Below are 12,989 nucleotides of genomic sequence, written 5' to 3'. Positions count from 1 at the left end.
GTGACCAAACGCATGGGACATTCTCGTGTGATGAATTGAATCTCAGTGGACGTGGACGACTTTACTGATGATGTAAATGATGACTCCTCATCACTCCTCTTCTAATCGAGGTGGTCTACAAAAACAATATCTTTTGTTTAAAAAAGGAAGCAATTACAAATCTCATCCATTTCTAATGGCCTCTACTGCTTTAAAATAATATTTTTTAAAAAACCCCAAAGAGGATGGAGGCATTACCTCTCTCCGCTAATCCATCAGGGGAGATTTTCTAAATGATTGACTGTCTTCACTGTACTCCAGCAAGCTGCTGAGACATCGCAATGACAGACAGGGCTGTCATTTTCAGAGTGAACAACACGCTTGGATTTAATGGAAATATCCAGGGTCCACTCTTTCTTCACTGTCTATTAAAGTCTGCCTCTTGATCTCTGTCCCACCCTCGGGCTCTGTTTTCATCAGTCTCCGTCATTTTCTCTTTTTTACTCCTTTTTGTTTTTTTAAACACCACAATATACACGAATGTGCACAAACCCACCTTCACGTCCCATATCTTGACTGTCCCTTTCCTGTCAGCTGTGGTTAAATATTCTCCACAGGGACTGACAGCCATTACAATAGATCCCAGTTCCCCTTCGTGGGCCGTGAACTGTCCTACCAGACGACCGCGCTGGGTGCTCCAGAGCCTGACCGTACCTGAACCCCCGCAGGACACCAAATCTGCAGCGCCTGATGGAAATGCAGAAATAGAAATGGCTGCAATAACCAGAGGCATCAGTTATTTCAGACGTGTGTTTAGACTAGATTTGAAAAAGAAAACGCATGCTGTGGTAGCAATAGCACAAGCATCAATAGGAGAATGTCAAACAGAGTTACAATAAGTCAGTTAGAGTGTACCCATGTGGTCTAAAACGTAATCTGGCCTACCTACAAAATCAATTATGGATTAAAAATGCTTGTACTGTTGCTAAGTGTGAATCTCAAACATCCATGATACTGAAAAAAGAAAAAAAAAGATCAGCAACATATTTCATTAAGCACTGAAATAGTTGAATTAGTAAGAAATCTGTACAAGTTCTGACTGACAGTGAGATTTTTTTGTCAATAGTAAACACGGCCAGGGCTTCCTTTGTTTAGTCCTCCATGGATCTGGCAACCCATAGAAAAAACTGCTCCACTAACATCATCAACAGAGCCACATACCTCATTGCTACAGCAAGCCCGAGCAGCAGCAGCAGGCACAGAGGCCGATCATGTTTTTTTGTTTTTAAAGCACCTAGCAGCTACAGCTCAAAGATGCAGCAGCTACTTAACAGAGAGAATAAATCTAAATGGATTTTAAAAAGTTAAGGGACCAGGGAATTTTTAAAATAAATACAGGAAAGTAAACTTTGGCAGGAAAGTAGTTACAAATTTGGAAAACTTGCTACATCAAAGGATCAGTGATGTGCAGATGCTGTACAATATTTCCACACAGCCTTACTGTATTTGAAATATGTAAACACCAGACACACAATCTGTGTAAAACATCCTTGAAAAAAATAAAAAAATAAATGCAAGGCCATATATTCAGCAGATCTGGCATTTTAAAATGTAGAACGCCTTTAAAGTAACTTCATTGTTTGCATCAGCTTCCGCTCTTGGGTTTTGCAGGCACGTCTAACTACAACACTTTTACAGCAAGCATGCTTAAAGAGGCTCACAACAAGAAGGTGAAATTAGCTGATTTGTGAATGCGATAGTTTTATTGTTAGGAGAAAAGTTAGAAAAGTCAAAATATGGAATTTGTTTGGGTGAAAATAGTTTTCTCTCCACTCTCTCTCAGCTGACATTTAATACTGAGCCGAGGCTGCCCCACAGTGTTACACAAACATACAGCCTCCCACATCTTTTAGGACTTACTTTAAATAACACTTTAAAGAGTCCACAATCTATACCTGCAGTTGTTACAGATGCGCGTCCTGGAATGAAGAACAGTCTGGTGATGGCATCGCAGCTGTCCGAGTCCTCTGTCATTCAAAAGCACGTTGAGAAGTGAGAAGTGGGGAAGCAACCCAGAGTGTCAGAGTTGAGAATGAGGAACAGAAGAAAAAGCAAACTGGAACAGGCGAAAAACATTAACTTAATTTCTTCTTCTTTTAAAGATTTTTGGAAGAATTAACATCTAATAATAATTACAGAACAGACGGTTTGAATGTGTTTGCAGCTGCTGTCGTTGAAAGTGGCACCTTGCTGCTTCTTGCAGTCTTCCCCTTCGTCATGTGGCCACAGTTTCCTCAAAGCTTTTTCTGTGCTGCTGTTCCACACTATGATCTCGCCATGGTAGCTTCCTGCTCACATCAGAAGAGGGACAAAACACAGAGGAAGAACACAGAGAAAAAAACCCTTCTAAAAACTGTACTTTGCTTCATGGCAGTATATAGTAAACTTCACCGCCTGTGCTTTACAAGTTCTTGTGTTTACCAAGTCTCTTCACGGTAAAAGAAATACAAAGACTATACACACACACACACACACACACACACACACACACACACACAAAAGAAAACTTTTTATCAACACACACTTACTTTCTTATCTTGCTGCTGAATCATGCAAGCTGGCCACTAAAAACTTCTCTAAAGATAAAGTTCAACATCTGTCCCCAGCTACCATCTGTTCCAACACTCAACCCCTAACTTTTACTGCAAGAAGAAGTGCTTTTGAAGTAATCTACATTATATATAAGCAAGAGCACATGCAAGGCAATGTGTTTGTCAAAAACGGCAGGAATCTCATCAGGTCGCTCAACAGTCCAACAGCAGGACTTAATGAGATGTGTGAGGAGTGTGTTGGCTATGGGAGGTGAGTGTGTGTGAGCAATAGGAGGTATAAAGTTTATGAGAGTGCCAGTCTGCTGCATTATTCATGCAGCCCAGGGCCAGCTTCTGTATTTCAAGTGACTTTTATCATGTCCTGTGTGTGTGTGTGTGTGTGTGTGTGTGTGTGTGTGTGTGTGTGTACGGCTGAGACAGAGAGGGTCAGAGAGAATGAGAGCAGATTTCTGCATCATCTACACAATGTTGAGCTTTAAGATGTAGATGCTTTAATCCCCCTCATTAATTTTTAAAATCACTTTGATGCACTTAGCCTGCACAATTTTGACAACATACATAGAGTACACATCACAGTGCATATTTAAACAGGGGATAATAACAAGAAATACAAAGAAGCACATACACAAAATAGTAAAAGAGTACTATACAGATTTATCACTGCACAGCAATGTGCAAAAGTCTTGAGCCATCTCTCATCTCTTTATACTAAAAAAGAGCTGCAGCGATTTATTGAAAAGTGTGCAAACGTAGGTGGAGATACAATATATAATAAGAAAAGAGTTTGCACGGTTTGTCATTTTAACAAACTCAAAAGTCAGTTTTTGGTATGACCACCTTTATTCTGCAACACAGCCTGAACTCCCAGTGGTGGCAAAAAGAGTTTGCTTAAATGGATCATCAAATGGAAGGGCTGTGTTTGGGATATTACTGGAGGAGAATGAGTTGTCTGTCTAACGTTGCTTACAGGCTTCGCTCCATTAGCAGCAGAGTAGCGTTAATAGGAGCAGCAGTGATGGTAGTAGATGTACCGTAGTATCAAGAATAGATGTAACACCTGTAGTCTGAACTGCAGCTCTATACTTTTGTACTATTATACTTCTGGCTGCAGTGTCAGAGTTAGTAAAAGCAGCAGTGACTGGCAGACGTGCAGTTCTGTGCAAAAACTTCTAGTCACCCTTTGTTGCTTATATTTTGCTCAGAAAATGGGAAATGGGTGGTGATTTATTAAAATGTATGCAAACTGTCAAATGCTGAAAGTCAGTATTTGTTATGACCACCTTTATTCTTCAACACAACCCTAAATCTCTCAGGCAGCTTTCTTGTCATTTCTTTAAGGAGTCTTGAGGAATAGTTCTCCAGGCTTCTTAAAGGACATTCAAAGCTCTTCTTTGGATGTCGTCTGCCTTTTGTTCCGTTCACTGTCAACATGATCTACACTGCTTCACTAATGTTGAGGTCCGGGCTCTGGGGAGACTGATAGAGCTTAACTGTGTCCTTTTCTATCCAGGTATGCTTTTAATACATTGAAATGTATAGATCGAAATGTATTGACACTCATTGTCAGCAAATTAAAATGAGAACTAATCAGAACTAAATAAGTTTTGCATAAAAATGGGCTGAGTTTGGAAGTGAGTGAACTGATCGGTAGTCCGTATGGTTAGATGAGCACATTTGATCTGCCGCCAAGAAACAGGAAGGGGGAAGCTCCCAAATTAGATGCTTTGTAAAGTGTGTGGAGAAATTCTCAACAAACTTTTATACATTAGATTTTAGTCGTAGATTTAGTCTACAGTTGATTCATGTTATTTAGTCGACTAAAACCAAATCAGAAATAGCTGTCAAAGTTAACACTGGTGTTAATTACCTAAACTGTTCATGAAAGAGCCCAGAACGTGTATCACAGATGGCTGTAGGCACTCACTGTGCTACGTCTCTCCTGCATTTATCCAAACATACTGACGATTATTTGTAGCCAAAATTTCAAATTTGGATTTGTCATTCCATTAGACATGCCACTGACTTTCAGTCCAGTTCTTGTGTAATTTGGCGTACCTCAGCCTTTTCTCCCTGCTTCCCTTTCTTAAGAATGGTGTCTTTACCACCCTTCTATTGAAACCATTTCTGATGAGGCTTCAGTGAACAGTAGATGATAAACTGAAGAGCCAAATCCATCTCTCAGGTCCTGTGACAGGTCTTTGCTGGATTCTTTCATATTTCTTAAGGACATGACCTTCAGATACTTTTCATCTGCTCTAGTTAGTTTTTTAGGCCTGCCACTGCTTCTTTTCTTCTCTACTCATCCAGTTTCCTCAAATTTTTTGAAGGACATATTGCACACCATGTTGAGCTGTGCCAAGCTTTAGCTGCTTGGAAATCACTTTGTTCATATACAAATATGATTTTATGCCTGTCAAACAGTGTTATCTTTGTAGATGTAACTAAAGAAACCAGAAGAAAACGTGTTTTTTGTGACAGGTTGCTAGTAGCAAAGACAAAAGACAATTTTAAAATGATTCTTTGTTAAGTGGTCTAAGTGTAGACACAACACTGGTTCATCTCTTAGGTTTGATGCCTTTTTAGGCTTGAGTGATTCATAAATCAGATCAAAAAACAAAACAGTCCTCTGAATGTGGTCGAGCACAAGGACAGGACTAAAAATGAATGGAAAAGCAGCCAAAGTCTAAAGTCTATTAAAAGATCCTCAGAAATCCTGGAGGACTATTGCTCAAGACCACTTTAAACAAATACAAGAAAGTCTTGGTCCTTGGAGCAAAAATATAAAGAAATGAGGGGTTGCCCGAAACTTTTATTCAATATTGTAAAACATGATTTTGGTTTTAAAAAGATTGATTGATTTGGCAGAAACAAACATATACTCATTCTATTTTCAGCAAATAAGCTCAAGACTACAAATGGCTACAGAGGTCAGATGAGTTTTTAGCTAGTTTTTACCATTACAGAGCCTGTGCTACTGCTCTCAGTGCCAGCATGGAGCCAGTTTGCCTTGGATGCCTTGTGAGAGCGATCTCACATTTTGACAGGTCTGACAAGTAATTTCCTTGATATGAAAATCATGGCAGACAGAATCTGTCTGGTACATCAGCCAGTCATTAGTGAATTTCTCGCGGCAGCTCCTCCCATGTCTATTAAAATCAGCTTTGGGCCCAGCAAATTTGTGGTGCCAACTTTTTTTTGGTGGAAGTCCATGGAACCTGTTCCAGTTAACCCACCAGCACAATGTCTGTGGTAAAAAGTTCTGACTCCACCGAGTCATTTTTGAACTTCCATTCCTCTGCCTCAGTTAATGCCAACTCAAGTGGCATCACTTGATTTAATATCAGTGATATTAAATATTGTTTACCTTTTTTCTCCCACAAATGTAATACTCCCCAACAGATTTATATATATAGACACAAAAAGAGCCCCCTCTGCTCAAAAAAAAATAAAAATGTCATTGTTGTCATCACATCCTTTGATTTCTGCGCTTGCTATTTCTATTTGCAAACATTTTGGCCATTCATCAAACTTCAGATTAGTTGGTCCCTGGTTGCTTGGAAGTTTTTCATTCACAAAGGATTAAGGGATTCAAGGAAAGAAGGAAAAGTGAAAAGGGGGGTTATGACTGAAGGAGATACACAGAACCCATATATCCTGCTGTGTTTGTGTGCACTGAGATGCGTGTGTGTGTGTGTGTGTGTGTGTGTGTGTGTGTGTGTGTGTGTGCGTGCACAAGTGTGTGTGTGTGAGTGAGAAGTCAAGCAGAACCTAGCAAACACTGAATATGGATGAGGAGGCCTCAGTCCCCCATCAACCCAATGTTCCTACTACAACTTGATTCAACTCGAGACCCAAACTAACAGATGCATGCGCGCGCACACACACACTCACAAAAATAATATACACAAACACAGACACGTGCACCGTCTCCTAAGCAGGTGCGAGGCCAAATAGAACTTTAAATTGACTTTTCTCACTGGTGGCCATGATGCCACCACTGCCTTCACTCGGCGGCACAAGCGCATAACTTGGCAGCACCGATGCTTTGATGTGAAAAGAGCATTACTCACTGCAACCCCGAAGAAATATGCAGCCAACTGAAACTAATGCGTCATCGCTTTTAGATGCCGCCTTTTTGCTCGGTGGATTTGTCAAAGAAAGAATTTGCAACCAAAAAAAAAATTAATGTAGAAATGTAGAAAATAGCACACAGTTCTCATGCACCTTTTACTTTAATGTGTGAGTAGATAAGTGTGGAAACGCAGGAAATAGCAATGCGATTCACCCTTTTTTTCCTTTACCCCCTCCCTTTCATTCGTTTTTTTCCCATTCCTTTCATATGCCCAAAGGCCAGGGGAGGAGAGCAACACACAGGATATTAAAATGTAGGAGGAGTTAGGAATGAATTACAATATTTTAGGAATTTTTTGGACAAGATATTAGCAGATGTGGATATCCCAGCACCTCTGATGACGAAAAGCTGTCGCAAAGGTTATGTTTTTGATTCTTCCCCCCAGCTTAACGCTTTCTCCTTCTAGACATTAAAGCACTGAAGCTCAAAATATAAAAAATGTGATTTATGAGGTGACTCATTTGCATTCAGCCCGCACATTTCCAAAGTTTTTTCTTAAAATATACAAGCACCCTCCCTGCAGCCGTACAACATGCACGCACAGACGTACACATATATGCTCGAAAGGCAGAAACACACTCATTTCGCCCTTGCTTCCACTGAGAGAGTTCTAATAAACATAATTCAAATTGGGCATTTTGGATTAAATTGGAGGTGGAGGGAGCAGTGCAATGCGGGGCTATGTGTAGATGGAGGGGGGGTGGGTAGTCTAAAGTACAGAGATTAGATAAAAAATGAATAAATAAATTGATGGGGGGGGGCTGAGCACGGGGAAAGAAATTGCACAGTGAACTTTGAAGAAGTTTCCAAAGTAGCTCCTGAATCGTGCTTTTTGTTCTAGCTCCAACTATTCATTTCCTTCCAAACCATTTCTCCCTCCAGCTTCGAGAATACCCCTCTTATCTACCTTTCCACCTCCATCCTTCACTTTATCGCTCTCAGTACTTATCTGTGGGCTTGATCTGTCTCAGAAGGCCAGAGAGGGGCCCTGCAGTTTGTGTCTGCACGCTGCTCACACAGACTGGTAAACTGCAGCTGAACTTTCAATACGTGAGCCAAAGTGATACAACTTTACAAAGTGAAGAGCATACTGGGGCAAATTGGGTGCAGAGTGTTTGCAGTTTGAGGGTTATACAAGTGGACCAGTGGCTGGAGGATTGCCAGTTCAATCCCCCAGGCAAAAAAAAAAAAAAAAAAAATCTTAGAAAGTGATGAGTACTGAGGGGTCATGCTGACGTTTCAAAGCAAGCCGTCTTCACATGCTAAAAACCATGACAGAGCCGTTAATTCTATGTATTTGTCCATGTAAAGAGCAGCTACTTGGTTTCTCTGTTAATGATGGCTGATACTCAGTGTGACAGCTTTGCAGATGTGATCAAGCGCCAAGGAGGGAGGGGAGGATTGCAAGGTCCACAAGAAGCTTAGAAGCATTTTTTTAAAATCATGCACAAAAACTTTGGAAAAAATGTTTTTGAAAAGTTCACATGAACTCGAAGAAGTGGGATGAAAAATAGAGTGATTGGAAGACGAACGCTTCTCGTCTGCTCTTCCATTAGCCAGAGGCGCCCAGTGTTTCTGCATTTTAATAAGCGCTGGTGTGATTTTAGGACACTACCCCGATTTCATATGTGTGAGTCATTTGCAGCTCACGCCGCTGAGTCCATGCACTAATCAGCTGCCAAATCATTCTGATGGTAACGCCGGAAAATGTTCTTCAGTGTTCAGTTTTATTAATGCTTTTTTTTTTTTTTTTTTTCACGTTTTGTGTAACAGTTCTACCCTCAGTGAGGTACTGAGTAATTGTTTCTCCAAGGACTCGGGGAGGGAGAGGCAGAGAGAACCGTGGAATCAGAATTAGAAAATACAAGTATAGAAACAGAATGTGAAAAGAGAACTGCTTGTAACTTTTTTATTGGGAATAGATCTTGAGCTTATTGGATGAACCAGTGCAGAGCCTGTTTAAACAGTGCCTGTAAGAACAGGTTGATTGCTTAGCCTCCAGTATTAAATCTTCAGTTTTCTTAATGTCATCATCTAACCATTCATCCAAACACCAATTCTGCAGATTTAGAAAACTTCAAAGTTAAATTAGCTGTCGCCCTTATTAGGCATAACCAGACTGTTACAGTACAGTGGGTTTTAATGTGGCACATGCTGATGGTTAGATTAAAAAAACATTCATTCACTGATTAGGCAGTTAATGATTTTTATTAATTAATTAATGAGAATTCCGAGTGAAATTCTTAACATCTGCCACCTCTGGCTCACATCCTCTTGTCTTTTTGGCAGTGACACCATCTCCAAACCCTACATCCACCCTCCACTCACTCCACCCACTCCACCCTGTCTGCACTGTCTTCTTTACCTCTCTGTGAGTGCACTGAGTGGCTTTGGATGGTTAGAAACTCATCCACCTTCACTACCTCTGCTCTTTGCAGGTTCAGCTTTGTATAACCCACATGTTATGCCATTAATAATTGTGAATGTATGTTTTAGGTGTCTTATCAGAAAAATATCAGCGTTCAAATACAAAAAAATGCTGTTTAATTACTGTATGTCTTAGGCCTGTCCACAGAAAAAAGCATCATAGCTGACTGTTGGTCACTAGTCAACATTCTTGGTCAATGACCAGTATCTTTTTCTTTCACTGTTAGTTGCTTAGTTTATTTATAAACTGTAAATCTGTTGCACCTGCATTTGTTTGGTGAGGGACAGGGACAAAAGCATTTGACCACTTACACACTGACATCAGCACGAGCTTTGATGGCGTTCCATTCTAAATCCACAGGCATTAACGTGGAGTCCGTCCCACCTTTGGAGCTTTAATAGCTTCCGCTCTTCTGGGGAGGCTTTCTGCAGGATTTGGGAGTGTATCTGTGGGAATCTCAGCCCATTTATCCAGATCATTTGTGAGGTCAGACAGCTGCTGGAGGGGAAGTGCTTGGCTTGCAGTAATTCTAGTTCATCTCAGAGGTGTTTGATGGGTTTGAGATCAGGGCTCTGTGCAAACCAGTCAAGTTCTTCTACACCAGGTTCATTCAACCATGCCTTTATGGACCTAGCTTTGTGCACTGGGGCATAGTCACGCTGGAAAGGAAAAGACCCCACCCAATCTGCTGCCACAAACCTGGAAGCATGGGATTTATTGGGCATAGGATCAATTTAACCAAAAAAGGAAAACTGCCTTCAAAAGGTAGTTTCTGTTTTTTATGAGAAACACTCGAGTGAAAAGGACACACAAGGGGGAAAAAGGGTTATGCTTGCAAAATTATGTGGTTCTCCAAACTGCTAGATGTCAGTCTCTGCCAGTCTCATATGACAATCTGAAGTGGAAAAAACTTATAAAACAAAATCATAATCAGCCAATCAAACTTGCAATCTGTACATTTCTAGTTTTTTCACTTAAAAAACAAAAAACAAACACACATCTCTCATTTCATCTCAGTTTATGAGTCCCTCTGTCACCTGTCTGTGTTTCGAAGCCCCTCCCCTCCACACTCAGAGCAGAGGCAGACATACAGGGATTTCTTCATTTTCTAGTGAGATGCGGTACTGACAGGAAAACGTGTGAGGTTTTTTTGTCCTCATTATACTTGACGACCTTTCCAGTTTACTTGCCTCTAATTACGAATTTAATTAAGATGGAAATGGCAAATTAAGGCATTCTCAGATTTAAAGGTTTCGGTCTGTGGTGGAGGCAAATGTCAGCCCACAACAGAGAAAATGGAAGCTGTTGTGCTTGTTGTTGAGTAATGTGGCTTGCACCAACAAAGGCCAACAGGGGAGAACACCGACTTAAAAGGGTCTGGCAGATCTACTGTATCTGCCACATGGGGAGTTTCTAATTAGGATATTTTCACTTCACTTTTTCATTATTTTTTATGATTTTTTTACTTATATTGTAGCGTTTTGTTGTGTTTATACTGTGGATATTATTTGACGTTCAACAACAACAACAAAGAGGAAAAAAATGCAAAAATGAAGAGTGTTTTGACTTGTAGCACACAGACACACACACACACACACACACAGAGAGTACAGTTTTTCCTTTGATAGTGAATTCTGAGCTCCATTAAGTCTCTTTCTACCTTCACATGTGCACAAACACACACAAAAAACACACACAGCCATTTCCAGCAGAGACAGAGAAGCGTGAAGCTTGAGTCCTTTGATAACAACACCACTTACTTTAATCAGCAGATAACTGCAGCCAGTTATTTTTCATTTAACTAAAGTCTGTTTTCTCAGATTCATTTTAATTTCCTAGCCTGTGTTTGTTTTTTCCCCCTTTCTTCCAACTCTCTCTCCTTCTTCTGCACAAGCTCTCGTTCTTATAAGCTGTGAAAGTGTAATCGAAAAGGAAAGGTGCACACAAAGGCTACATGCATGAATGCACACATGCATTGTTAATGACGCTTCTGTGCACTGTTACTGCAAAACTTTACTGAGTAAAAGAAACATTTATGTTGCATGCACAAACACACACCTGTGACTAGAGTCTGTGGAGGCTGGAACGCGGCACACAGTACAGCACCGCGATGCTCGAGTCCCCCCTTCCACTCACAGGGCTCAACAGTAGACTGCAAGAAGGAATGCAGGCGGAAAACTGTTAAATTCCTACAGAGGGACAAACACAGAGGGAAGAAAATTGTGTAAAAACGTGACACATATAAGATTATACACACATATAAGATACACACTAGACCATCATTATTAATTCTCTTTTTTTAGGCAACACAGCATGTGTTAATCAGGATACGTGTTATATTAAATTATCATTATAATGATCATCAGTATTACTGGTAGTTTGGAGCAGCCATAGCAACAGCAGTTGCTAGTTAGTTATACAGTAGTTACAGTACTGTGCAAAAGTATAGAGTCACCTCTCATTTGTTTATATTATGCTGGGAAATAGATACAGTGACTTGTGCAAATACACATGGAAAAACAGCAAATGAGGCAAAAAAAATTAATATTTAAAAATCTTGGATCTTGAAAGTCAGTATTTGTCGTGAACACGCTGATTCTTCAACACAGCCTGAACTCTCTTAGGCAGTTTTTGTGTCATTTCTTTAAGTAGTCCTCAGGAATAGTTCTCAAGGCTCTTGAAGGCCACACTGCTTCAATAATGTTGAAGTCTGGGCTCCATGACTGACAGTGTTTCATTGTGTGATTGATGAAAAATGAAGCCATTGCCAATCAGGCACTTTCCAGATGGTACTGCACAGTGAACCCAAATCTGATGGTACTTTTCTGATTTCATAATTCCATCAATTTTGAAAAGATCCCCAACACCACTGACTGAAATGCAGTCCCAAACCCTGACAGAGCCTCCCCCGTGTTTTGCAGATGACTCTAGACACTCATTGTTGTACCTGTCTTTGACCTCCTCCTTACACACTGATAATGATTTAAATCAAAACTTTCAATTTTGGATTCCAACATAAGACCTGTTGACACTGATTTTTAGTCCAGTTCTTGGCATACCTCAGTCTTTTGCCCCCATTCCCCTTCCTTAAGACGGCTGCACATAGTATTTTTAGGCCCTCTAGGCCTTCCTCTTTTGTCCCCTACTTGTCCAGTTTCTTTAAATTACTTAAGGAAAGCATTTCAGCATGGATTAAATTCGAGGTGAAGGGAGCAGTGCAATGCGGGGCTATGTGTAGATGACAACATGCTGAGATATGTCATTTTCAGCTAATAGGTCTTTGGGAATCACCTCGTTGGTGCAAAAATCCTATTTTATGCCTGTTGAACTGTGTTATCTTTGGGATTTTCTATAGATTCAACAAAGGAAATTTGAACAAAATGTGCTTCTACGACAGGCTCCTAACAACAAAAGTGCCAAAAGATACCATTTAAAATGTATCCATTGCTAAGTTTTCTGTTATGTGTAGACACAGCACTGGTTCATGTATTCGAGATCGGTGCCCTTTTTATGATTGCATGATTCATAGATCAGTGTTAAGAGGCTTAAGAAATAAGCAAAAAAACAAAAAGGTCTCAAAATGGTCAAGTACAGGTTTAGACTGAAAATAACAAACTATTGCGCCGGAGCATGTTAAAAATGTTACAATAAGGCGTGACTCCTTGGAAGCAAAACATAAAGATATGAAGATTGGTCCAAGACTTTTGCACAGAACTGTAGCAGGCTTATGTCCAGTAAGATTTACCCCCCCACCCCCACCCCCACCGCACAAAGAAAAAAGTTTTATTTTGCTCATTTAAAAAAGAAATAACGTGTCCAAGTTGAATTTGAGTGCATT

At 40.3% G+C, this 12,989-nt stretch overlaps 1 protein-coding gene across 4 annotated transcripts in view; it reads right to left on the bottom strand.

Annotated features, from left to right (window-relative positions):
- LOC116330347 (WD repeat-containing protein 49-like) overlaps window positions 1–12,989 on the bottom strand; it is a 35,383-nt gene that overhangs the window by 3,492 nt on the left and 18,902 nt on the right. For 3 of the 4 annotated variants that reach the window (XM_039622460.1, XM_039622461.1, XM_039622462.1), the window contains 4 exons: window positions 11,210–11,340; window positions 2,226–2,327; window positions 1,935–2,006; window positions 536–726 (listed from right to left, as the gene is read on the bottom strand). In XM_039622460.1, the coding sequence (XP_039478394.1) occupies window positions 536–726; window positions 1,935–2,006; window positions 2,226–2,327; window positions 11,210–11,340 (496 nt within the window). Of the gene's footprint in view, window positions 1–535; window positions 727–1,934; window positions 2,007–2,175; window positions 2,328–11,209; window positions 11,341–12,989 lie in introns of those variants that run through there. The other variant, XM_039622463.1, reaches the window with a different exon arrangement.

Source organism: Oreochromis aureus, linkage group 14 (assembly GCF_013358895.1).
Source record: "Oreochromis aureus strain Israel breed Guangdong linkage group 14, ZZ_aureus, whole genome shotgun sequence".
Classification (NCBI taxonomy): domain Eukaryota; kingdom Metazoa; phylum Chordata; class Actinopteri; order Cichliformes; family Cichlidae; genus Oreochromis; species Oreochromis aureus.
This window is presented reverse-complemented; position numbering and strand designations above follow the sequence as displayed.